We start from the raw sequence: 27,708 nt of genomic DNA, 5'->3' as shown, positions 1-27,708 counted from the left end.
CAAAAGTTTTGCGCAAAAGGATTTTTGCCTGAACGGGAGCAGCATAGTATTTCTGCAAGAAGCACTGATTTCTTGCAGTAGGAAGTCAGTGCTTTTGCGGAAAAGCGGCCAGTGTAGACAGCTGGCAAGTTTTTTCTGGAAAAGCGACTGATTTTCCGGAAAAACTGGCCGGTCTAGACACAGCCTCAGTGTCTATTCCCACCTCTCATATAGCTCTTCCTGGATGTTCCGTTCCAAGTTTAAACTCAATGCAGTTAAATGTGATGCTAATTTTCCCTTCTCTCAACCCTTTTGGTAATAGTTGGAGATAATTTCACCATCTTCCAGGTAATCTAGGCTTACAAAATTGCTGTCACTATTATTCTATATAGTGTTGTAGGTAGCCGTGGTATTTCTCACAGAAAAATGAAAACATGGGGTGACATCCAGCCACATTGAAGTCGCTGGCAAAAATCCTATTGATTTCAATGAGGCCCAGGGTTTCACCCAGAGTGCCTACACCACTTACAATCTAGGTCATGTTAATTTTTTCCCCCTAACTAGTATTTGTGCTTCTGTTGGCTCCTGCTCGATTGTAAAACCTCTCTAAAATCCATCCTTTTCCTGTCTGCCCTTGATCATCCTGCCTTAAGTATTGGTACCACCTGTCAATTTACATCCCTCCAGCACATCCAATACTGTGCTTGCAAATTTATCATCTTCTCCCACTGCTCGAACTGCCATGCCTCTGTTTGAATTATTTCCAAGGTTCTACATGACTCCAGACCCACTCACATCTTTACTTTTGTTTCTTCCATGCTGCCCCTCTGTTCCTTTTAGGTCATCTTCTTGGTGGTTCCTTTTATATTCTTTTCCCTCCGTGCAACCATCTGAGGCTTTGAATAGCCCCCTTGATCTTTTGTGTGTCTGTCTCCTGTTCTCCTCTCTTCAGTAGCCCTTCTTAAAATACACTTCTCCGTGAATCCTTTCAACAAATGTCCACAAAACTTACCTTGCCTTCCAAACTCAAGGAAACCACAAGAAACATGCAGAAAAATTAGCTCTGCTGATCTGCATTGTGTAACAGGATGATGGGGAAGAAAACAAAAATAATAAGTGACTTTGTCCCAAGTGCAGGGCTGCGCACTGTCTTGTCTCATGCCCAGCACGCTCTGTTCTGATTTAGTGTCCAATTAAGTAGACACATAGGGCACAGGAACAATGGAAATTCTTTGTGTGTAGTGGCAGCAGAATCTGGTCCTGTGATCTTAAGCGCCAAGGAACCAGGGACCTTATCAATTTATTTATCTTCCTGTCAAGTCCCATTTAGACTAGTATTTCTATATTAACAGACTAAAATTGCTTTTAAGGGCGAAGAATGTCAGGTCAGTTTGGCTTAAAATGTAGATTCTGTAAAACAAAGTTTCACTATGTTTAACAATAGAATGCTCTGAATTAAAATATGATTTCTTGGAAATGAGTTAACAAAGATTTCCTACAGAAATTATAAATGGCACATTGCAGCATATGATAGAGCATGAAAACCTGCAAGTCAATCCATCAAGTCTATTTTCACTACCTACAGTGAGAGAAATGCAAAAGGTAAATAGTTCAATGAAAAGTAAACTTTTATTCTGATAACCTTATACAGTGCTTGTAATCAAGACAAGAAATTCCCTATAAAGCAGGGGTGGGGAATCTTTTGGGTCAAGGGTTGCTGAGCCACAGAAAAATCAATTGGGGGGCTATACACAAGTGGGGGGAAAAATCCAAACTCCCTCACTGATGTGGTCCCTAACTGAGAGGGAAAAAGACACTCCCTACATTTCCCTTGCACACCAGAACCTAGGGGGGGCCAGGCTGGTAGATTTTTGTGTGCTCCAGCCCCGTGGTGGGGTTGCGAGCTTGCTAATGCTGGGGTGGAGCCCTGAGCCTAAGGCTGGATCTAGGTAGGTCTGGGGGCTGGATGCAGCTCCCGGCTTGAGATTCCCAACCCCAGTATAAAGGATTCTCAAATACTATTTTTAAAGTAGATTACACTGAGATGCGTAGAATTATTCCAGTGTGTGCGGTGAGCTTCTAGGTTCTATAAATGCTTTCAGCCAGGTGACACTATGCTTCTATGTAAAGCAGTTAAGCCATGTTTCAGTTCCCTCTAATCAACCTCTTTTTTGTCTTTATTTTCACAACTTTACCCGGGCCTACAAGGAGATGTTGAAAATGTGTCGAGAGGCAGCCACATATTCAGTGGCAGAAATTGGTTTCTGAGGGCCCACAAACATCATTTCAAGAAATGTTGTGTAATTTTCCACAATCAAGAAGATTTTGAGGAATTTCAAAATAGTGCACACATTAATTGGCTATTTATCTGGAATAACTATAATTTACAGTTAACTAAGTTACCATCAGGTGATGCACACACAAAGCAGAGACACCCTGATGCCTTTGAGAAGTTTTTTTTTTTTTTTTTTTTTTAAAAGCCTTTTGCTTCCTCATGCTGCCTGGGCTAACTCAACAAACAGCTGCATGTTGTTTCAGGTGAGGAAGATGGTTGTTTGGTTTCACAGAGCCAGGCAAAGTTATCTTGCAGCTGAGCTGGCCACCACAGTGGCATAGAAGAGCAGCTTTGGATAGTTAACAGAAGTCCTCAAACTTCATTGCAGAGTGACCCATTTCTGACGACAAAAATGGCTACGAAGACAGCCCACCTGAGTGCTGCTGCCCTAGGGGGAAAGGTTCAAAATGCAAGCCCTGTCACCCCAAGACAGGTAGGGCTAAACCCAATGTCTGAGCTCTGCTGCCTGTGGCTGATGCCCTTGGACATCCGCATCAGCCATAGGTGATGGGGCTTGGATGGTGGCTTTTGTCAGCAAGTCTACCGCCGGCCCTGGTGACCCATTACATGGGTGTCGGGTGAAAGGCCAGCTGGGGAAGGCAAGCCCCAGCCCCACTCCCTGCTGCCTGAGGCCCCCACCCCTTCTGTCGGAGGCTTTCGGGCCACATGGAAAGTTGTGGCTGCCATACTGCAGGCCTGGCCTGGCTCTCCTTGGCGGCTGGGCGGAGCCGTGCTGCCGTGCTGCGCCTCATTCCTTCCAGGCAGCCACACTGCTGAGCTGGGCTGCCTTCCCCGGCTGCTGAACAGAACCAGTCTTCCCCAGCAGCAGCCCCAGCCTTAGAGGTTAGGTTGACCATGTAGGCAATTTTGGGACGGCTCGGCTTTCCCTTGCCTACATTACTGACTGCCCGTGCCCAATGAAAACAGGGTCGTGACTTGCTTTGGGGTTCTCCCCTGCCATTTGAGAACACCTGGGATAGTAGCATAATGCTTAATCTAAACCACAAGTTTTGTACTGGTATAGCTATGTTGGTGGGGGGGGGTCAGCCAATATGGTTGTACTGGTACCCTCCCACTAGTGTGGGAGGAGTTCTACTGGTTTGGTTTCAAGGTGCCTTATACCACTACAACTTATTTTTGTTCCCGTATGGAAATAGCTATCCTATAATGAACCCTTTTATAAAAGTGAAAAGCTGTGTCCTCTATTGGGGTTGTACCACTTCAACTATAACAGTATAAAGTAGTGTAATGTTTTCTGTGCGTAGATGATGAAATCTGCAGAGGTGTACATGCACCCTGCTGTTGCAGCCAGCTGCAACAGGAAGCCTCTGATACCAGCTGGCCTTGCTGCTCTGACTTCTTCCTCTGTTATGTGAGTACATTTTCTAAATAGGGGTAGGCATGAGGCTATGTAGCCTTTCTCCATTACTCCACTTTCTTCTGCTCTTTATTGCACCACCCATCTTGCAAAACGCTGACTTTAACAGTTGTGAGCTTTAGTCATGCAGTGAGTCTTGCTGACCTTGTTTATTGGGAACTTTTTCTTTTGGTGGGTAGTGTGAAGTCAAAATACTTCTTTTTGATAAGCCAGAAATTTTTGTTCATGGTAGTGAGGTAGTGATCGTAAGAATTCAAAGCTGTGGGTTAGGAAACGCATTTGGGAAGAAAAATATAAAAAAGGAAGAAAAACTGCCTATTCTAGCTGGTGGTGATTGCTTCCTTTAGGTTTTTCAACATATAATTAAGATCTTGATTTAAAGATTTTACAAGACTGTAAACAAAAGGCCTAAAATATATCTAAGTAACCAGATAGCTTGACTATTTGGACCAGAGCAAACTACTGTGAAGAAATGCTCAGAGAACCTCAAGGGGAGCTCAGATTGTGTGCATGTGTGTTTTTTCCTTAAGAAAAATATCTGCAAGTGACTTCATTGAGTACTCAACTTCTATAACCTCCTGTTTGACAACTTCTACATGGATTTAAGGATTTTGCTTCATTACCAGACTTGTGCAGTGGTGGTTTTGTTTCCTTCTCACTTCTTTCCTATATAAGAAGCACAGAATACTTTAGTTGAATGCAGTATTTCCAGGGTTCATTACTTCAAAGTGAACATCATAAGGTTTAATTTTGAAGGTGGTATTTATTGTCAGGCTTGACAGCATCTGTAAAATACTTTTACAAAAGCTGAAGGGCAATTAAGATTTAATTCCACTTACTCAACACTCACTAAAAAGAGTAGAGATTTTTTAGTGGTGATTCACTCCCTTCCAAGTTAATAAAGTAATCATTAAATTTGGTTTGCTCTTCACTGAAGGATGTCATTGAAAGACTTTAATAAGAATTGTGTTCAGAATGAATTGATTTAAATCACCAAATAAAATCTTTGATTTAAATCAAGTTACCAAAAAAGCTAAGACTGACTGTGCTTATAGTGCACTTAATTTTGGAGTAAGCATCATTGAACTCACTGGCACTTCTGTTTATTGAGGAAACAAGTATAGAATGGGGTTTGCTTAGAAAAACTGAGGTATGCTGAAATAAAATGGGGAATAGATTTAAGGTATCACTTTTATGGTCTCTGGCCATAATGTTCCAAAATAAAGGGCATGTATTATGTAATTTTAAATAAGAAAATGTCAGTTGCAACTGGCAACTCCTAAATTTCTGTTACTGCAGTTTCTGTATTGTATACTTGAGTGACAGATTCTAAACCTAGTTAACTAATTTAACAAAGTCATAAGGATTAGATAAGCTAAACTTCTTTTTTCTAGCAACATCCAATACAATGAACAGCTTGGGAATTTACTTGTCAAATCACACTTATACTAAAAGACAGAGAGAGACTTGAAGAATGATGCATTGCAAAGTGAATTAAGTTACTAACTAGGGATGTTAAAATGTGTTTATGTAATCCATGTAACTGCTGAAATTTTCAGTGGTTACACATGGACGGGGTAGGCTGATAAGAGACGCAGCAGTGCATGGGAGGCAGAGGTGGCTCTGCACCAGCTCCCGCTTGCCTTACCCACTGTTGCTTCTGCATCAGAGGCAGCAGCGCAGGGGAGAGCGTATCCTGGTTTTATAAGTTAACCACGTAAACAGTTACACTTAGCCATAGCTACATCTTCATCTACAGGTTGGATCTCCCTGGTCCAGCACCCTTGGAACCTGACTGTTTCCAGCTGAGAGATTCTACTGGCTATGGGGAGGTCACTTTTGCCCACACCGCAGGCCTCCCCAGCCACTGGACTTCCAGCCAGACCCCTCCCCCACCCTGCCAGCCACCCCAGGCTTCCTGGTCCCAGTGGATTGCCCTGCTGACGTTGGGGGCTCCCTGGTCATGGAACATCCGTGGTTGAGAGTCCTAGTTCAGAGAGGTGCAATCTGTACAAGTACATCATTTTCTCCATACAAGCCATTTTCTTTCTGATGTTTCATGCTTGCAAGTAGGCCCTGCATCTTCTTGAACTGCTTACACTTGAGACGTTTTCCTTTTTTACCCAGAAAACAAATTTCTCCAAAATATTCTCCGTTAGGATCCCTCTTACTCCCAGAAGCCACGACAGTTTTTCAGTGACAAAACTATGGGGGAATGTAGACTCTATTATTCCATTCTGTGCTGCTTCCATCCTTTTTTATATATCGTTTCATTGTCTTTAACATGTTTTAATTAACTTCTCTGCCGTGCTTGGCCAAAATCTGCCGCCACATATGCACAGAAAAAAACCAACCCAATCCTATCCAGCTTGTCTTGTCTTTGCATATACTGCTTTTCAGTCTGCTGAGAAATAGAAATCGGTAGCCCAGAACATTTAAAAAGCAAGAGCTAGTAGTTAAGCTGGACAGACTAGAGCAATTAATTCATTTTTATGAGACTGTATTACATGCAGTGTATCTGTGATGAGATTTAATTGTAACTGTTATTTTTAAATGAGAAATTTAGTATTTATTGATTTTTTTCAAAAATCCAATTTAGATGTTTTAATTTTTTTTAAATAAAAATAATTGGTTTTTATCCACTCAGATTTGTGTTGCATGAAAATTGGGCACATAATTTCACAGACCATACAGCTGTCCTGACATCTGGATTTGCTGCTAACTAAAGTACTAAGGGACGGGGCAGAATTTAATAGTAATCTGAATTTTGTAGTTTGCATTCCAAGCTGTCTGTTTTTTTTTCCCAAACCAAAATACAACATAGTTTAAAGCCCTAGAACATTTCCAAATACTGAATGGTTAAAAAAGAAAACGCAGCTACCCCCACAGGAAGGAACTGGACCCGAGAGTCCTGGATTTTAGAGGTTCAACCTGTACAAAATTTTTCTTAAGTGGAAACATAATCATTATTTGTGTCTAGAGCCCAAGAATTTTTAAAGCACAAATTAAGTCTTATCTCTGAGAAGTCAGTATGGTTTTACATATTTTAGAAATAGGTAAACTGAGGAGTGTGGGCCTTAATTGACTTGAGGTTGCTCAGCAACCAATTGTAGAGCTGGAAATGGTGCTTAGGACTCCCTGTCTTCTTTAGGATTTCCAACCCTCCAGCAGTGTCCTGGAGCCCCCAGGAATCAAAGATTAATATTTCGTTGAAGAGTGTCATCTGTGAAACCTCTAGGAATATATCCAACCAAAATTGGAAGACCTAGTAGTCTTTCTGCTCTAACTACTAGGTTACATTGTTTAGTAAGCAATATCTATACTAGGAAAATTGAGAGACATCATTCATCAATAGAAGACAGCACCACACTACTCTAGTTTTGATAATTTGAGAGTGGGTAGGTGGAGCATTGGGAAGGGTTGGGTATCTTACGGGGTTTTAATTTGCTTGTAGTTGATTTGTCATCTAATCCTATTTGTAACAGAGTTAAATAGTAAGACGGAAAAATGCCTGAACCCCCCTCAGTGCTACAGCTTCACCTAGTGCTAATGTCAGTGGAGAACTATGTATCCTAATTTTCATACTCTAGACTCACTCATCCATGCTGTTAATATGCTTTCCTTCTGGTTGTTGTGGCATGATACAATGCATTATTTCATAACCATACAGCTGTTGCGTCAACCCTTGCTTCTGTATCTTGTAAAAATTCAGGATTGCATTCCATTTTTCACTGATCTCCTTTTTGGAACAAAATGTTACTTTCACTGTAAATAAGAGTTCAGTTTGTTTTCATTAGATTTATTTTCCTCCAATTTATTAACAAACATTATAACAAAATAGTTTTTGTTTCTTGTCTATCTCTGTGTTGCAACTGACATTAACAGTCAAGCAAGTGTGCAGTTTCTTTAGAAAATAGCCAACTAACCAACATTTGCTGCTATTTAAAAAAATAAAATACATCGACATAGTTGGGACACATGGCTGGAAGTTCATGTTTAGTCCCTCTTGAAACACTTGTAGTCATCTCACATAGTAAAGTAAATTTCCAATAATCTGACACCTGGGTGCCGGATTATCAGATATGCTGTAGTACTGGAAGGGGGGCTATGAGGGGTCTGGGGTGGGGGTGGGAGGTTGGCGGGGAACTGTGCAGCTTGGGAGAGGGCGGTGCTGCGGGACCAACCTGGCAGCACCCTAGCTGCTCTGCCCCCAATTTCCCCAAGTCAGCCGCTGCTGAAACTGACCAGCGGTGGACTTGAGGTAGCCGGGGGCAGAGCAGCTCTAATTGTCCGGCTGGCTGGAGCACTTCCGGGTTCCAGTTGGTGCCGGACTATCAGGAGTGCCGGACCACTGGATGCCGGACAATTGGAGTTTTACTGTACCGTGTTTAAAAATGCTTGTACACAGGTCTGGCCTTATGAGTGGGTGACATGGTGTCCAGCTAGGCAGATGTCACGGAGTGGGGGGGGAGGGTGCCATGGTCAAAAGGTGCTGGCACCCAGGCAGGGTCAGAACTGAGGACCCACAAACCAGGCCCCACGCTGCACTTGTGGGTGGCTTTGTTGGCCTGTGTGATATCCTGGCATAGCAGAGTGGGTGGGCGGATTGGGATGGCTCTCAGGTGAGGGAGGGGGTTGTAGTTGTAGGAGGTTATTGTTGCAGCTTGACCCCAAGGAGGGTCTGCACCGGGGATTAGTTAGGGGAGTCCCAGCAGGTTCAGGGGAGTGCCCTGCAGGATGGGCTAGAGCCAGAGCTAGCCTTTCCCTTGGGCTGTTTCATGGACTAGGGTGGGGGGGCCAAGAGAGCATCCAAGGAAGAGCTACTTCTATCTGGTGTTTCCAGCATTCAGGTGGAGGGTTGGGCTGCCTGGTGTAGTGTGCCAGCCAGGGTCGCTGCTTGCCCGCCCCCAAATGCCCATGCAGAAGGGATGTCCTGGGCTAGTGGGAGTACACAACAGTGTGTGAAGCTGAGTGGCACTGAAGAGCCGAGGCATCGGAGGTCGCATGGGGAAGCTGACCCAGTGCTGGGTGTCTTGAGTTTGTACTTGATCTTCAGTCTGTACCGTGCAGAGCAGCCATCCCCCTGTGTCACTGCTCCCCCCCAGTGCTTCACACATTCTCTGCTGTTGGTGCACACAATCCGTGTTATAGCAGATCCACATTCTCCATAAACTCAAGAGGGTTGACCTTACTGAATAGTTGTACTCAAAGAAGGGGAGCCAAAAATAAAGGGTTGTCCAAGGCACCATTTTCTGGAAGTCTGGCCCTGCTTTTACTTGAACCATGTCATAGCCTTCCTGGGAATCTAGAACTCACAGATAGAGTAGTTTCTTAGCACAGTGGATCTCAGCCTTTCTGCTGTACTCCTTTCTGGGGTCTTATTTGTCTTGCATGCCACAAAGTTTCACCTCACTTCAAAACTAGCTGCTTACAAAATCAGCTGTAAAAATAGAAAAGATGATGATGATCCCTCTAAGACAGTATTTCTCCACCAGGGAGGGAGCACTAAGAGAAAAGCTTGCTTTTATAAAATATTTTTCTTGCATTAGGGTAATCACACATCCCATTTTGGCCATGCCAATCTCCATTGTAAGCCCTGCCTTGGACGTCCTGACACTTTTGGCAAAAATGGGCATTTGTCCCATTTGCTCTTCTCCACTGATTATCCCAAATATGAGGACATGGAGGAATGTTCAGAGATTTTGTGTGTGGGGGTGCTAACCGTGACAAGAGGTGCAGTGGGACTCAGGCAGTCCGCCCCTGCCCTAGCCAGCCCAGTGCTAGCCGAGACTCCATGTGAATTAGGCTGCCCTGTTCAGGAATGGTGGGAGTGGGGCTTGAGTGAGCCCCATGCAAGTGTTACCGCATGGCCGCTCAGGCCAGACTAAAGCAGTGTCGTCTTTTTCACTTTGGAAAATATGGTCAGCTCTGGTATGTAGCGCTGTATAAACAGATCGTTGTCATATAGAACTTTAGTTCTTACTGACTGTACTGGTGCTTTTTATGTTACCTATTGTAAAACTAGGCAACTGTCTAGATGAGTTGCTGTACCCTTGGAAGACCACTGCACACCCACGGGAGTACACATAGGAGAAATACTGTCTTAGAGGGATCATCTTGTGCAGCAAAATTCCTTAAAAAAACCCAACTGAAAATCCAGTTGATTGGTTTTGAAAGGCAAAATGCAGACTGTTACACCAGTGATTCCCAACTGCCGATCCATGGAGTGGCAGCAGGCTGCAAACTGCTGCTTCCTGGGCTGCATCCAGGCCACGCCTATTGCATTGGCCCCGCCTGCTGGAGAAGTGCGTGGTGAGTGGTGCAGCAGGCGGGTACTCGAGGGGTCTGTGCTGGGCCTCTTGGTGCATGCAGGTGTGGGCGCAGGGAATTGTGGGAGGCGAGGTGTGTGTCATGCCTTGCAGCCCCGGGAGAGGCGCTGCCTGATCGCAGCACAATCCGCTCCAGGAGATGTGGAGCAGCAGTGCTATCCAGCCATAGAGCACATAGAGGCCTGCCAGCCTTTGCTTCTTAGGGCCCTTGTGGGCCCCTGAGCTGAGGTGTCTCTATGGCCCACAGCTGCAGCTCATGTGGGGACCTGGGAGGCAAGGGGGAGCCTCCGCCTATGGGGAAGTGTGGGGGTTGGGTGAGAGCTCCAGCCCCATCAGTGATCCTGGTGAACTCGGGCAGCTGCAGCAACAAGCTGCTTTTCTGCTTCCCCTTCCAGTGAGGCTCGGAGCACCCTGCCGCCCAGGTTGGTAAGTGACTGCTCAGGGCCACATGCCAGGCGCCGTAGTTCCCTCTAAGCTGCACTCTTGTGTGCGCAAAGGAAACTCTGCCCACCTCCTAAGCAGAGCTGGGCAGCAGTGTGACAGGAGGCATGCTCGGACAGCTGGGGCTGGAGGAACTGCATGGCTGATGGGCGGGCAGGTGGCTGCTCCAGGTGGCCAGGGCCAGAGGAACTGTGTGGCTGGCGGAAGGGAGGGGGGCAGCTACTCTGGCTGGCCAGGACTGGAGGAATCGCATGGCTCGCGGGCAGGTGGCTGCTCCGGGCCAGAGGAACCACATGGCAGGCAAGCGGTTGGCAAAAAAATGTGACCGCTTAAAATTAATTGCCATACGGTATTTTATATGCAAATTTGTTATTTACCGTAATGCATATGCAAACGTGTCTGCCAGTCTGCCAAAAGTTTTTTAATGAGTTCGCCAATCCGCAATATGAAACAGGTTGGGAATCACTGTGTTATACAACTGTTAATTTTGATTAAGTGGGTTACGTATTAGCAGAGTTAATTTGCATGGCAGTGGTTTGGGTTTTTTATGTAATGTTAAAATCTATAGGGGATTTTATGCTCATCAAAAAGCAACTGGAATTTCAAAATGCAGTTTTGTCAAATGCAAAACAAGAAATTTTTGAATGCTTATTACCTATAACTTAGTATCTTACTGCTAATGTGTTTGGCAAGTTTCCAACATATAACTAAACTATCAGAATTTTCGTGAGCATTTATCACAGTGTTATTTTAATATCCCAAGAGAGATACTACCTTTACCAACTTCGATACATTTAGTCAGGGGCGGAATTTGGTCATCTGTACTCCATTCTATTTCAGGTTCAGGTTTGTTAACCACTGGCACGACCAACGCCTGGTGTATTAGCTTGGTGTTGATAAGAAGTACTCCTATTCTTTTTTGATTTACAGATAGTTGGGATACATTTTGGCAGTATTACTATGTCATGTGGCATAACGTAGGCCTAAGTATATTTGCATAAATGGTTTGTTCAAATACAATTGAAAAAAAATCTAAGTTAACAGCAGAACAAGCTATTTTCCCATACGCTGCCCAAGCAACTCTGTTTTTGCATCTGTCCTTATTTGACTGTAAACACTTTATCTCAGTCTGGTGCATGAGTCAAGTAGCTTCTGAAAGCTGTTGCTAGTTCAAGATCTTGGGGTGTTTCTTCCTTTTCCCTAGGAAAACAGCATAAAGAGGGAAAGGACATGGAAGCAATATAAACAAATTGTGGACTGTGGCCTTTCAGAAGAGGCTGAATCTGTCACACCATGAGATATTTAAAAAACTCCTGTTCCATCAGTATGCAGGTCTGTACGGTTTTCACGCTGTTCACTTGACCATAGCCTTTTCTGTGGGGCTGGTGTTGCAGTAATTTTTCTCTAGGGCAGTGGTTCTCAACTGTGCGCCCAGGCCCACTGGGGTACTACAAGCTGGGGAGTTAAATTGCAGTTATCTAACTCATCATGTAACGGATACAAATTGTATTGACTACACAACTAGTTGAGAAGAACCACTATGCAGAGTCACAGCGGAGGTAGCTCCAGGAGCCAGCGCGAGCCCGGAGCCACCCGTGCTGCTGCTGTGCATTTTAAATGTAGTAACAGCTGTCAGACTCTTACTACATTTCAAATGCAGAGGTGCAGCGTCCTGGACCACTGTGAGTTGGGACTGCTTGGTCCTGTATTGGTCCCTGTTTGTGGCTGCCAGGGCTGGCTGCGGCCAGGGGCTGCTGCCAGAACAGCTTATGCCCACAGTGAGCCTTGGACTGCCACGTGCAGAGGCTGCCTTGCAGCAGCAGCCTCCCCATTCTCTCCACTGCTGCCTCTGCTAGAGGAAGCAGGAGAGGGGGAGCTGATACCACAGGGATGGTGCTAGGGGGAACCAGCTTTTAAGATGGATTCTCCTAGCATCAGCTTTTGGTCCCTCCCTTCCTTCCTCCCCCTACAAAGGAGAGGGGAAGTGAGTAGTCCATGCTCCCTACATCCCTACCACAAGTTGGTTTCGTGGCGGCTGGCAAGCCGTGCCAGGATTAGATTGCTGGAGCTCAGAGTTGAAAGATGAAGCTCTACTGTCTGGTACCTCAAACCCCACCACCCAGAGCTGATGCAGAAGCCTCAGCAACTAAGTGTTGTGGGGCGCACTGTGGTGGAAAGCTAAGAACTGTCCTAACTGCTGTCCCCCTAATGCTGGTCCTGGGTTTTATATGAAGAAAAACAGTTGGTGTGGCACAGGTAGACTAAAACACACAGTTTTTGTAGCATGTTTGGCAGGTGGGGGCACCCTGGAAAGAAAAAGGTGGAGAGCCCCTGGTCTGAGGATCCTGTTGCCTCCTTAGAAGAGGTAAGAGCCAGGCATGCTTGCACAAATCTGCAAACACCCAAGGGGTTCTGTTTGTTTTTGAGAATGCATCCTCCCAAGATGATGTGAACCAGTTTCCAGCTGCTCAGAAATCAAATCAGACTTGTGTGGGTTTGTGTGATGTGTATATGTAAACTAGCTTGTTTCTGAAATTGCAGCAGGTGCCGTAGCTTAATAAAATGGGATAATGGCTATGTCTGAGTTGGCCCCGTCAAGGGGAACTTCCTCTGCTAGCCTTCAATTCTGAATCTTGGCTGTCTGTATCAAGGCTCCATGCGTCTGTTGTTTTAATGCTGCTTTGGATTCCCAAAGGACCTTTCATCCGTCAGTCTCTAGAGTTTACAGAACTATCATATGTGAGACTCACCCACCACCAGCCAGCTTGTTCTTCCCCTCCCCGTGCCTCTCTCCTGCCAGCAGCACCACTGATTAACTCCTTCCTCTCCCAATCCCTACCACCCTTTGTGATCAGCTGCCAACAGGAGGAGTGGGGAACTGGTCAGGAAGAGGCAGAGTGGGGGCTGAAAGGTATGGTAAGGGATTGGGGGGGCAGAGGTGGAAGTTTGGGGGCAGGAGCTGGTAAGAGTGGGGCCTGGGGTGGTTTCAGGGGGGCTGCCAAGTCATGCCAGGATTAGAGTTGCTGCGGCCCAGAGTTGAAAGATGAAGCCCAATTGTATGGGGAGTCGGGGAAGCAACCCTGGGCCTGGGGGAAGCTGGCGCCTAAGCAAACTGTTACATTAGCCTGTCTCTCCAGTGAGATAAGACTAGGAGTGGAAAAGAAGCTAAAACAGAGTTCTCAAAGGTAAATCATTGTGTGATCAATTGCAGGTTGTAGTCAGCTCAAGCTCCCAATATTGTCAATTCAAAGCTCATCTACCTGCCAGTGCATGAGTTTGCTATGCAGCAATGTGCTGTGGGCAGTGTTCCTTCTAATTTCTTCCATCCATGTGCGGAATATTTTTATATGCACCAAGGCGTGCACCCTCAGTAGACACACAAAACTTAGCCTTGGGCATTCTGCTGATCAGCAGGGCGGTATTTCAATCTCTCCTGAGTGGCTGCACAAGCACACATCTTGCAGGGAACATTAGTCATGGGTCTCGGAGACTCCTCTTCACATCTTTGAGAGAGAATTGCTCTGACTCAAACTCCAAAAGAGGGTTGGCAGAAGGGATGTAAAATCCTGATTAATCAATTAAGCGGGATCCCACTTCCACTCACCCTCTGTGTGGGGTGGCCAGCTCCTGCACCTGCCCTGCTGCATGTGGGGGTCTGCTCCTGGTAAGCATTGGCCTTTAAGGGTGATGCTTACTGGGTGACCAGTTAACTGGTTACCTGTTCACGTCCCTAGTTGGCAGCTACGCATCCTGAGTAGATGGAGACACCTGCCTACAGCCCAGGGTTAGGTGCTTGACTTAGAAGAGCAGCACTTAGGCCATTCTCTTCTTCTCAGGATTTGCTGTCAGCTAGTTCAGGCACCTCTCTATTAAAATGGGTGTAACTAAGTAACTGTGTAACTGCTGAAAATTTTAGTTGTTACATGCAGGGCAGCAGTTAGTTCCCTGGGAGCCAGCGTAAAAGCTGGCTCCCCCTCAAGCACTGACTTCCATCTGCATTCCCCCATGCTGCTACCTCTGTATTGGAGGCAGCAGCACGCGGGGGTGGGGCAGAGGACAGGTGGCTCCTTGGGAGTCAGTGCACACAGGGAGCCAGCTTAATGCTTACCAGCTCCCACTTGCCGCCCTGCGCTGCTGCCTCTGATAGTGCAGGGCAGCAGGCGGTTCCTTGGGAGCTGGGGCACACTGGAAGCCAGCTTAAAAGCTGGCTCCCCGTGTATACTGAGAGCCTGCATGTAACTGTGAATGTTAACTGATAAGCCCAGGCTCATTGTACACAGAATTTCACATTCCTACTCTCCATTCAGCTTGCTAGCTTTTGTGAATGCGTTTTCTAAGTGCTTAATTCTTCCCAATTGTTGCATTGGGGGCCTAGGCACCTAAAATATAAGTAGAGCATTGTAACCCTCACCCAAGCTCCCCTTGTGATTCCGCCTCCAGAGGACACTGGGCCAGTGGCAGTGAAAGAGCCATGCAGAAAGGCAAAGTCAAGCCTAACCTAACTGGGCAAGGCTAATTTCTCCTTCCACAAACCCCCTTATGCAACAGCCTTGCCAAGAACTTTTTTCCTGTCAACTGACTCCATATACACGGATACACCTGTAACTCCCTGCAAAACTGGTTGTTTTCCCATACATTGCTAAAAGTAGGTTTAACAGTTAAACCATTGTCATTTTGTCAAACGTGGACTTTCAATTGCATGATAATGTCATTTTGTCCCCTTCTTAGGGCTTCTGTGACTAACAGACAAGTTTGAAGGTTGAGAGTTCTAACACAACTACTGCTTGCCCCCAAAAGATGTTGATCTGTCATATTTTAAAAATACACTTTTTTTTTCATAGTGCAGGTGTAACATAATTGGAAAGATCAATTAGGGTAAGTGAACGTGACTGGTAGCAACATTTCTTTGGGCATCAGGGCAGAACCTAAATGTGTGTGATTTGTATCTTTTACATTTTTTGTTCATGTGGGAGACTTTGGCTTCCTGTCTTCACTCTAAAGTGGTAAAAAATACCACAATCAGGTTCACTCTACTCCTTTGTAGGTAAATTGTAATAGCCCGTTTAGATTTTCAAGGCATGATCATAGGACAAGGCCACTGGATCTTTGAGACAGGGACTGTCCTTTTGGTCTTTGTTTATACACTGCCTACTACATTATGGCTTCTGGTCTATTACTGGGGTTCCTGGTGAAGTATATTTATATTGTTTTAGTACCCAACACTTGTGTGTTGTATATTTGGTCTATTTGTGATTACTTTTACTGAGTAAGATGCAAGTTCTAAGACCTTCCAAAAAGATACTTTATAGCGAAGTTATGTGGATACACTTCTTTGTTTGACTTGGGCTAAATGTAAGATTTAGATTATATTTTTGGAGTTTATTGGCACACACATAAGAATACAAATTCAGGTTTGTGGGTTATGGCCAGCTAGACAGATGTTGCAACAGCTGCTTTCTCTTTTCTGGCTGAAGAATGTTTTTATAATGCAATTTCAGATTAGATACCAGAAAAGCTTGCTGCTGAAACTTGAATTTCTGTGTCTTTAGTAGGCAGGTGTGTAGTTCATCTGCTTACAATTTTTCTACAGTTCTGATAACCTTTACTGTGCCATGATGATGAGCAGATCTTAAGCTGAAGATGTTTCTGCATAGCAAAAAGGGAAGTTTAGTTGAGCAATGGCTTCCTTGTATCCTGTGGCATGTAAGGAGAAGTAAATGGAGACACTTGGTTTCAGTGACACTTAGCTACAAGAGCAGGAAGGGGAGAAGAGGTTGTAAATAAAAGCCTGCAACTTCACAGTAAATTTGCCAGTTAATTGTTCTTTGTTAGAAGATTAAAATGTGGCTGAGCTTTCTGAACCCTCCCAGTTTGGAGGGGTTCTGCGCTGCTTGTCCCTAATATCGATATTGCATATTGCCTTTTGCTTCCAGTAGCAATCTGTGTTGGATATGTAGGAGGTTTTATGTATTTGCAGCACATTATCTTGCTGGTATAGAAGTGCACACAGTTCCACAGGCAATAATGCTCATCTGACTTTTTGGACCAGTTCCAAATAAATTGAAACTGTTCTATGCTAAGTGGTGCTCTTAAAATTAAGTGATTACTGCCCTGCAGTTTACTTTACTACATTGTAAAATCCACTAGCTGAAGTGGAGTCATTATTGACGTCTTAGACTTGCGAATTTTTGTGGGTTTTGACTGTTGATTTGCATATAATCTCAAATGTTCTTGGCTCTTGGAAATTATTTGAAATGTTTGTAGGTTAATTTCCAGTTAGCTTCTTGGACTTTTTTGTTCTTGGAGAAGAAGAACCAGGAATTATCGATGGAAGGCTTTTTAAAATATTAGTTTTATATATGAAATAAATATAACAAAAAATTCAGTAGTCAGGGATCTTATGCAATTGTAAAAGAGTGTGAGTCAGTGTGATAGCAGTTGGGAGAGGAAATGTTCATGAGGCAGTGTAGTCTTAAGCTGAGGTCTATAGTAGAAATGCTAAAATGCATATAATTAAGTAATCCTGTAACCGCTGAGAAATTCACTGGGAGCTGGTGTGCACAAGGAGCCAGGCTCCATGTATGGGCTCCCACTTGCCCTTCACCCCACGCTGGTGCCTCTAATACAGAGGCAGCAGCAAAGAGTGGGAGGTGGTGAGTAGCGGGAACTTGCATGTAACTGAATGTTAACCAAAGAGCCCAGGCTCATCCGTTGACTTGCACTTTCACATCCCTAGTCTGTAGTGTGACAAGTTTTGTGAATCCTTGGAGTATGGTTTCTTCACAAGTCCATGGCAAAAATGAGGAAACTAGAATAACTTTACAGTGTTAGAACTTTCTGGCTCATGGGGTGTGAAACCCCCCCTCCCCACCCCCAAGCATAGAGAATTACGGAGCTGTAAAGTGCCATTGTAGATGAAGTCCTATACAGTATTGGGAGTGCCCTTGTGGAGGTGGTTTTCCTAGAGAGCCGGGAGAGCTCTTTCATGGTGCTCATGATTGTCCCGTGGCCACACGTTCAGCTTAAAGTGCTGCCGGGGTGGCAGCACTTGAAACTTTTAAGTGTGAATAGATAGATGCAGTCTTTTACAACCTGAGTAGCACGATGAGCTGTTTCATCTTGGCTCCTTCTAGTGATGGAGAACATGCCTGTGGCAATGGGGTGTGTGTACTGTGAAGCTCTCCATTTGTTCTATCTGTACAGTCAGCTTTTATCATATACCGTGGAAAACGTCCACCTCCTATATTGTGTTTCTGCTCTTAAAGAGGAATTGGAGCAAAACGTCATCCTCCACCAAACCAATTTAAAGCACAAAGAGCAACTGTAAAAATTAGCTTATTGCTCAGGGGCGAGGGAATATTGCTGAGGAATATTTGCAGATATAGATATAAAAGTGGATGCTGACACATCACCATTTCTTCCAACATGATTATATGATAAGTTGTGTTTTCTTTAATAGGAGAAACACTAGAAGAATGGATCTGCTCTCATGCTCTCTGGTGTAATTCCATTAAGTTGCACCGGAGTCAGTGAGGCGGGAATGAAGGCCAAATACTTTGAGTCTTAGGGGGCTAGTGGCTTGCATTCTTGATGTACCGAAAGCCTCCAACAAAGAGCCAGTGTACATCTCCTCCTAATATAGCTACATTGTCACACCCTTCTTCTATTCTCTGGTTCGGGGTGGCCAACCCACGGCTCCTGACTGAACCAGAACGGAACCTGGAACTGCTCAGGTAAGCCCCTCTCACGGCTGGGCCACTGTGAGCCGCATGCGTGCTCATGGCCCGCACCGTTCTGCTTACGGCTTCCAGCACACGACATCATATCCTGCACATGCAAGCTGGGTCACACACAGCGTCCCAGCCTGCACATGCTAGCAGTCAGCTCCTGAGTGCAGGCAGTGGCAGCGGCTCTGGGTGCAGCGGTGGCTGCGGGACCTGGGCATAAGATTAGTGGGGAGGGGGTGCGCACGGCATGCCAGCTGCTCAGTGCACACGCCCCACCGCCTGGAGGAAGACATGCGGATGTAGCGGTGGTGGCGGCTCTGGGACCCGAGAATTAGGTTGGGGGGGGGAGTTTGGTATAGAGGGGGGCTGGTGCCTGCCTCTGGGGGTGGGGATTGAGTTAGGGGTGTGTGTGCCTGGCTCTGGGGAAGGGGAGGGGGATTGAGTTAGAGCAGGGGGACTGCCGAGGGGAGGTGAGGAGAGCAGCCAGGGGGCTTCCTGGCCCCAGCTGTCTGTCACCTCCTCCTGGCCAGACCCCTCTCTCCCCCTGCTAGTATCCTGCCCCAGCACCCACCAGCACAATTGGGGCTACATTAAAGAGGCTTGGGGGATTTTGGAGTGGTTGATTATTTTTATTTATTTATTTATTTATTTATTTATTGCATCTCGCTTGTGTGTCCCCAACTGACTTTTCTGTGGGTCAGTGACCCCTGACTCAAAACAGGTTCCCCGCCCCTCTCATAAATAAAGGCAATGCTGAAACATTTTGTGTTTGACGTAATATTTTATTTAAAAATGAATCCTGGTCAACAAGCCCCCAAATGGGGCCAAGCCCCCATCTGGCCACAGCATCATAACACTCCTGCACCCCCCTCAACCCCAAACCTGAGCCTATCATACATTGGAACCCCCTGTCCTGTGCCTCTCATCCCCAAACTCCTGCACCCCCACATCCTCAGTCTTCTGCCACAACACTCGTGCACCATCCACACATTGCAAATCTGTGTCCTGAGCCCATCATTCTCCCAGCCTGAGCCCCTCATGCACCTGAGCCCAAACTCCTGCACCCTCACAGCCACAAGCCTGCAGCTTGCTCAACACCCCAGCCCTCCACCTGACCCCAACACTCTTCAGCCTGGAGCCCCTTTCCTGAGCCAGCATCCTCTTCTCTACTTCCGCCTGCACCCAAATTCCCTCCCAGAGCTTGCACCTCTCACTCCTTTCCAATTGCTTTTTTTTGTGAGCCACAATAGCAGTGGAAACAGCTTGAAGAATCTGGGCAAAGTTGTTGAGCCAAAAAAAAAGCATGGCCACGAAGACCTGGGGAAAAGTTGTTAACCCCACCCCTACCCCCCAAAGTGTACCAGCACCTATTTCCCCCACTGTGGTGCTTTGCCCCTCCCCCCAACAACTTTGCCCCGCCTCTTCACACTGTCTCCACTGCTGTTGTGGTTCTTCATCTGGAACAGGTTGGCCACCCCTGCTCTGGTTGAATTGTATGCTAGGCCAGAGAGATGTTTCTCATTCACTGAAAAACCCTAGTGACATGCATTCTTCCCTGTTTTGTGTATCATTTATCTTATGTGGCTTGAATGAACTGAAGCTAGGATGTTTGACTACACAAACCCCAGCTCATAGCCACATAGTTAAAATGTGTTTCTCAGAGCTCCCCATTCTCTGTCTAGCGGGCTGGAGGTGGGGGAGGGAAGCGCTTGGGGCTTCCGCAGGGAGGGGAATCTCTGAGTTTTGCTCTGCGGGCTGTGCCTTTGGGGCTTAGGGCTTCAGCAGAAGTAAGGCCTAATCCCAAGTTTCAATAGGTGCCTCCTGCATGGTCAAAGCCCTGAGACCTGCTCTCTCCTCCCCCCCCCCCCCCCCCCCCCCAACCTCAGGACAGAAGCCCTGAGCCCCAACAGCTGTTTTTCATATGGGGCTGAAGCAGGTGCACTCTGGCTCCTGAACTTCTGAATATTGTCAGATGTGGCTCAGAGAACCTGCAAGTTTGGCCACCCGTGACTTGTCATGCAATGATTTCCCTCATCCCTTAGGGGTTCCCTGTTTCCCTTCCCCTTGTGATTTTTTTTTTCAGTCTCGAAGCTAGCAGTAGTACTTTAAAATGAAACTATAGTCACCATACCAGCACTGGCAGAGAGCTCTCCCAGCATTGTATGAAAACTTCCTAAAGGGCAGGCACTGGGAGCCCGTTTACACAGGTGCTTTACAGTGGTCTAACTTGCTGCAGTTGTGGTTTTTTGGCTTTTTCCTCCACACACTGACCGAGAAAGTTGCAGTGTAGTAAAATGCCAGTGTAGGCAAGCCCTCACTCAGTATTCACTAGAAAATCACCCTTATTGTGAATTGTTTGACATCACCACCTCTGTGACCACAGCAATTCAGCTTTGCACAATGGCACAACTTTGAATTATTTTGCATACCACGACCATGCTAAAACCCAAACAAAGCTAGTCTTGTCTTTGGGGTAGGAATGCATGTTAAAACCGGCATGTGCGACTTTGTATTTCTAAGACTCAACATGAAGATATAATTTAGTTAACCACTAGGAACTGTTAATTTTATAAAGCAGTAAAACAATTATAAGGCCAAACTTTAAAGCTGAACTCAAGCTATGAAAATAAGTTTGCTGAAGCTGTCACACGCAAATAAAATGGCTTTTTATTTATTTATACAAGATATTTTCCACAGGATAGATGCCAGTTAAATGTGACCACTTGTTTACAATGGGTTCTTGCCCAGGAACTGAATGTGATGCAAAACTGACAAGACCCTGCTTAGAAAAACAAATTTATTTTCCTGCACATCCTTTGTGTGTATCTGACTTTTAGTTTGGGTGCTCTTTGGGGACAGGGACTGTCTTTATTCTTGTGTACTGAATGCTACTGAGCACAATGTTAATAACATGATTATGGTGGGCATAGCAAGAAAGCAGCAGGAGAGTGTACGTTTTGGTATTTTGTTTTGTTTTTGTTATCTTTTTTTTAATTGCTCACAAACATTCATCCAAGATACACAATAGCTTTCATTTTAAAAGCATCCAGAATTGAGTGCAGAACTTGTGTTGCCATGACAGATGGAACTGTGGTAGATATTACCCAGTGTTTTCTCCTAACAGTTGGGAAAACATGGACCCACCATACTGTGGTGGTCAGGGCATGCATTAAACTGGCTGCGTAGTAATGGAAGTCTCAAAGAAAAAATATTCTGCTTTGAATAAAAAACTTAGATCAAAACACATACATTGCTTAGGGGTATAAAAATGTACATCCATGAGAGATGTAGTTGGGTTGACCTAAGCACTGGAAAAATTCTTCTCTTGATCTAACCACCACCTCTTAGTGGGATGGATTAATGACAATGACAGAAGAACCCTTTCCATCAATGCTGTTATGCCACTGTAGAGTTTGTAGCATAGATGTAACTATGTTTTTTTTCCAAGTAATTTTTCCCACTACTCCTGTTAAAATAAAACTGTCACCTGGTTGCTCTTAAAATGTATCCTGTCATTGTTGACATTGGAAATGTCCTGCTTCTCTCTATCTTTTGTTGAAATTTTAAAGAGCAGAAAAGTAACTAACATGCATGGTTTTTCAGCAGAAGTATTCCTATGGTAGTGAACTACCTGAAAGTTAGTAAAGGTACTGCATCAGGCACAACAATGCAATATCTGCCTCTTTTGTAGTCCAAAAAGTTACCCAGTAAAAATGCCATCAGCTTACTCAGCAACACCTGTGTACACTGTGTGTGTTTTGAGTCATAACTACTGATCTTATTTCTGTTAGCCTGACAGCACCCATACAGCTGTGGAATAAGAGCAGGATTTTAATCTGTCATATGCATACTCCAGAGTTGTTGGGCCAGTATTTTTGTTCTCCAGACAGTGTTACTGGAGATGTGTTCCCCCTTCACCGACCCTCGAAGCAGACAAAAAACCCCAGTACTGGCTAGACTTTCAAATCCTTGATAGTGTTCTATCTCCTCCTGCTGTAGCTTTTAGATTGTAACACATTGGGAAAAAATCCTATTTGGGTTTGAAAATTGAGCAAATTCTTAATGTAAGTTGTTGTGTCTATGTTAACTTTCTAAGAGTGCCATATCTTAGTAGCTTTACATATGAAGTGGGAGAACTAATGTTAGTTAATCCTTATTTGAGTAAAATATCTGGACAGTGTCTTCCAGCTTTCTTTCTTAACAGAAGTGAGGCCTTGACAGTAATGGCTAAACTTGCTAACCTTCAAAACAAACTTGAGACTAATAAAATCTTTAACTTAATTTTAATTTTAGCCATGTGAGATCTTTCACATCAAAGCTAAATCCTCTCTCTTCCAGATAATCTCTAGTAGCCTTCACTGAGGCTTTGTCTACACTTATATAATTAAAGCTCAGCTACAGCAGGGCGGCAGTGGCAAAGGCTTTCAAGTGAAAGTGCGATCACTTAGCGCTCTATGTAAATCACCGCCATGAGGGGAATAGCTAACAGCACTGATGACGTGGGTTTTACCCACAAAAGCTTGTGCCCAAATAAATCTGTCAGTCCTTAAGGTGCCACAGAGCTCCTTGTTGTTTTTGCAGATACAGACTAATATGGCTGCTCCTCTGAGACTATGCAGTCCATGTCCTCTGACAAAGATGCCAATGGCTTATATAGCTGGTACAGCCCTTTTAAAGTACATCATAAGCAAATGTGATGATGGAAATTCTGTATTAAGTGCAGTAGGATTTGACTTGCTGATAAATAGATATCATGTGGAATTTGTTAGTGCTGGGGATAGCTTTCATTACTGCAATGACAGAACAATTCCATCCAACTAAAACTCATAATTCAGCAAGTTATTGTTTAACTCTGCAGAAAAGTACAAGAGGAAGTCACCTCTTAGCTCTCTTCACATTAATATCATTCACTTTTTTTGTCTTTCCTATGAATTATGACTTTATAGGAAAACTAAGCTGGCTATGGCATTCTTCATACACAAGCAGATCTTAAATGGTACTTTCTGTGAAAATATTGGCATGCTTCCAAAAGATTAATGCACAAACATATCAGAATTGTTGCGCAGCGAGGCTAGTAACATATCCAGGTTTTTGTATTGAATACAGAATGGAACCAGAGCTCCCAAGTTTTAACCTCCCCATTCACATTTCATTTTCCTTTCTTCTGGCAGTGCTTTCCGTCTTCCTAGGTGCTTAAATTATTTTTACTGTACTATTCACTCTTCTTCTTACAAATGACAAATACTCTAACTTTAACCTTTTATTTTTGGAGGTAGAATGTACAGTATTTCTCTTTTGTTCCAAGAAGTATCTCTTTCATGGCTAGATCTATCTAGAAGCATAAAGAGTAATAAGATGTTCTACAACATCAAGAATATTAGGAGCAAGACTAAGACTAAAGACAGGGTAGGCCCATTGCTTAGTGAAGAGGGAGAAACAATAATAGGAAATTTGGAAATGGTAGAAGTGCTTAATGACTTGTGTTTTGGTTTTTGTCAAGAAGATGGATGGTGACAGGCTGCCTAACATAGTGAATGCTAGTGGAAATAGGGTAGGTTTAGAAATTAAAATTTAAAAAGAACAAATTAAAAATTACATAGAAATAAGTTAGATGTCTACAGGTTACCAGGGCCTGATGAAATGCATCCTAGAATATTCAAGGAGCTGATAGAGGAAGTATCTGAGCCTTTAGCTATCATCTTTCAAAAATCAAGGAAGACAGGAGAGAGATCAAAAGACTGGAAAAAGAAAAATCTAGTACCCATCTATAAAAAAGAGAAATTAGAACAACCCAGGAAACTACAGACCAGTCAGTTTAACTTCTGTGCCAGGAAGACAATGGAGCAAGTAATTAAAGAATTCATCTGCAAATATCTGGAAGATAAGGTGACAGGTAACAGCTAGCATGGATTTGTAAAGAACAAATCACGTCAAACCAATCTGATAGCTTTCTTTGATAGGATAACTAGTTTTATGGATAAGGGAGAAGTGGTGTATGTGATATACAGGGCTTGACAAATTCTGGAAAATCCTACTCGCCAGACAAAAAAGGGACTCGCCACCCCCCCCCTCCCAAAAAGGTTTTTTTTTTTAATGGCATAAATTCCTAATAAGAACAGTAATTACTAATAAGTTATTAATAAATATCCCCCAAGTTGTTGTTAAATATCTTATGAACCTCTTTACCTTTTCCCTCTGCTGCCATGTCTCCTCCCCTTGCTCCATCAGCTCCCCTGGTGCCTGCTGCCCCCCAACCCCTCACCCTCCTCTGCTGTCCTGACTCCTGCCCTTCTCATTGCTCTCAGCCTTCCTGAGACCTGCCCCCCTCCACCTGCCCTTCTCTCCCCCCTGTGCCCACTCCTCCAGTAGCCCCACTCTGATCATGTGAGCTACCCCCCCTCATCCCCTCTCCTAACACCTCCCTCTACACATTTGCCCCACCTCTCTCCTCTGGTTCTGGTCCCTCCCCTGCAGGTGTCTGCCCTTCTGCTTCATGCCCAGAATCCCCTGGCACCTGCACCCTCCTGGTGCCTCTCCCTTCCCTCACAGCTATTGCCCCCTTTGCCCTCTTTTTCCCTAATACCCACCCCTCACCACCCTCTGCCCCCATTCCCCTCATGCCCTGTGCCCTCGCACATGCCTTGCTCCATCCCCGCCTTCCTCATGCCTACCCCTTCTTTCGAGCCTTCTCCCAGCACCACCCCCTCCCGCCTCTAGCCCCCAATGCCCTTACCCTCTTCTCTCCCAGCATCACCCTGTTCCCCGCTCCCACTGACCTCACAAACAGGGAGGAACTAATAGGGAAAGTAGAGGTGGGTGACAACCTGGGAAGCAGTGATCACAAGATAATAGATTTCAGGATCCTGACCAAAGGAAGAAAAGAGAGTAGTAAAATACACACCTTGGACTTCAGAAAAGCAGATTTTGACTCCCTCAGAGACCTGATGGGCAGAAACCCCTGGAATGCTAACATGAAGGGGAAAGGAGTCCAGGACAGCTGGCAGTATTTTAAAGAAGCCTTATTGAAGGCAGAGAAAGAAACCATCCCGATGCGTAGCAAGAGAGGCAAACATGGTAGGATACCGGATTGGCTTACAGGGGAAATCCTTGGTGAACTTAAGCACAAAAAGGAAGCTTACAAAGAGTGGAAACTTGGACAAATGACCAGAGATGGGTTTAAATGTATAGCTTGAGAATGCCGGGGGGTTATCAGGAAGGCGAAAGCGCAATTGGAATTGCGACTGGCTAAGGATGAGGATAACAATGGTTTCTACAGGCATGTTAACAAGAAGAAGGTGATCAGACAGGGTATACAGCCCTTACTGAATGAAGGAGGTAACCTAGTGACAGATGATGTGGGGAAAGCTGAAGCACTCAATGCTTTCTTTGCCTCTGTATTCACGGACAAGGTGAGCTCCCAGACTAATGTGCTAAGTGACGCAAGATGGGATGAAGATGGACAGCCCTTGGTGGGTAAAGAACAGGTTAGGAACTATTTAGAAAAGCTAAATGTACACAAATCCATGGATCTGGACTTAATGCATCCAAGGGTACTGAGGGAGTTGGCAAATGTCATTGAGGAGTCTTTAGCCATTATCTTTGAAAAGTCATGGAGATCGGGAGAAATCCCAGATGATTGGAAAAAGGCAAATGTAGTGCCCATCTTTTAAAAAGTGAAGAAGGACGATCCAGGGAACTATAGGCCGGTCAGTCTTACTTCAGTTCCTGGAAAAATCATGGAAGGAATCCTTAAGGAATCCATTTTGAGGCACTTGGATGAGAAGAAAGTGATCAGGAATAGTCAGCATAGATTCACAAAGGGCAAGTCATGCCTGACCAATCTGATTAGCTTCTATGATGAGGTAACTGGCTCTGTGGACATGGGGAAGTCAGTGGATGCGATATACCTTGACTTTAACAAGGCTTTTGATACCGTCTCCCACGATATTCTTGCCAGCAAGTTAAGGAAATGTGGATGGGATAAATGAACGGTAAGATGGATAGAAAGATGGCTAGAAGGCCAGGCCCAGCAGGTAGTGATCAACGGCTCGATGTCAGGATGGCGGTCAGTTTCTAGTGGAGTGCCCCAAGGTTCGGTTCTAGGACCGGTTTTGTTCAATATCTTTATTAATGACCTGGATGAGGGGATGGATTGCACCCTCAGCAAGTTTGCAGATGACACTAAGCTAGGGGGAGAGGTAGATACACTGGAGGGCAGGGATAGGGTCCAGAGTGACTTAGACAAATTGGAGGATTGGGCCACAAGAAATCTGATGAGGTTCAACAAGGATAAGTGCAGAGTCCTGCACTTGGGACGGAAGAATCCCAAGCATTGTTACAGGCTGGGGACTGAATGGCTAAGTAGCAGTTATGGAGAAAAGGACCTGGGGGTTACAGTGGATGAGAAGCTGGATATGAATCGTCAGTATGCCTGTGTAGCCAATAAGGCTAATGGCATATTAGGTTTCATTAAGAGGAGCATTGACATCTCTGGATCTGCTGGCATTATTCCCCTTTATTCGGCTCTGGTGAAGCCACATCTGGAGTGGAGTACAGTGTGCAATTCTGGGCCCCTCGCTACAAAAAGGATGTGAACGCATTGGAGAGGGTCCAGCAGCGGGCAACCAAAATGATTATGACCTATGAGAAGAGGCTGAGGGAGTTGGGTCTGTTTAGTCTGCAGAAGCAAAGAGTGAGGGGGGATTAGATAGCAGCCTTCAACTTCCTGAAGGGAGGTTCCAAAGAGGATGGAGAGAGGCTGTTCTCAGTAGTGACAGATGGCAGAACAAGGAGCAATGGTCTCAAGTTGTGATGGGAGAGGTCCAGGTTGGATATTAGGAAAAGCTATTTCCCTAGGAGGGTGGTGAAGCACTGGAATGGGTTACTTAGGGAGGTGGTGGAGTCTCCATCCCTAAAGGTGTTTAAATCTCAACAAAGCCCTGGCTGGGTAGATCCTGCCTAGAGCAGGGGGCTGGACTTGATGACCCCTGAGGTCTCTTCCAGCCCTATTGTTCTATGATTCTAAGGTGAAGAGATGATTCTATGACCTCCCCTCCTGCCCTTTTCCTCATTGTCTGCACTTGGCCCCCTGGGATTTGTCTCTTCTACACCCCTGTCCCTTGGTGCTTTCTTCTTCTTCTTCTTCTTCTTCTTCTTCTCCTGACCTCCTCCCCTCCCCTCAGCCCAGCCACTTCCCCTCTTCTCCCCCAGGCCCAGCTCTAGGTTTTTTGATGCCCCAAGCAAAACATTTTTGGTGCCCCCCCCCCTTTTTGTTATCTTTTACACGTTTGCATTTTGCAGTGGGTTTTTTGTTTGTCTTGTTTTCATTGTTGTCTCGGGATTTTAGCCCTATAAATAGCACATAGCATTTTCATTCATTTTTTTCATAAAGGTAAAGGCGCTTCAAGTGAACTCCCCCTTTCACTCGCTGCTGGGTCACAGCAGCCTTTTCCCTACCCTGTCCAGCCCCTCCCTATGGGCAAGCACCCTTCTCTCCCGACCCACAGGGGGAGCAGGGTG

At 45.1% G+C, this 27,708-nt stretch overlaps 1 protein-coding gene across 2 annotated transcripts in view; it reads left to right on the top strand.

Annotated features, from left to right (window-relative positions):
- The window catches only part of KCNK5 (potassium two pore domain channel subfamily K member 5), a 72,903-nt gene that overhangs the window by 3,677 nt on the left and 41,518 nt on the right, over positions 1-27,708 (top strand). The window contains exon 2 of one of the 2 annotated variants that reach the window (XM_075925082.1): positions 11,667-11,794. The exons of the other annotated variant lie outside the window; for it this stretch is intronic. Within the exon in view, the coding sequence (XP_075781197.1) occupies positions 11,756-11,794 (39 nt within the window). The 5' untranslated portion in view covers positions 11,667-11,755. The remainder of the gene's footprint in view (positions 1-11,666; positions 11,795-27,708) is intronic. 2 annotated transcript variants of the gene reach the window in all.

This window comes from Pelodiscus sinensis, chromosome 3, assembly GCF_049634645.1.
Source record: "Pelodiscus sinensis isolate JC-2024 chromosome 3, ASM4963464v1, whole genome shotgun sequence".
In the NCBI taxonomy this organism is placed as follows: Eukaryota; Metazoa; Chordata; order Testudines; family Trionychidae; genus Pelodiscus; species Pelodiscus sinensis.
The sequence above is the reverse complement of the archived record's forward strand: the minus strand, read 5'-3'. Positions and strand labels throughout refer to the sequence as shown.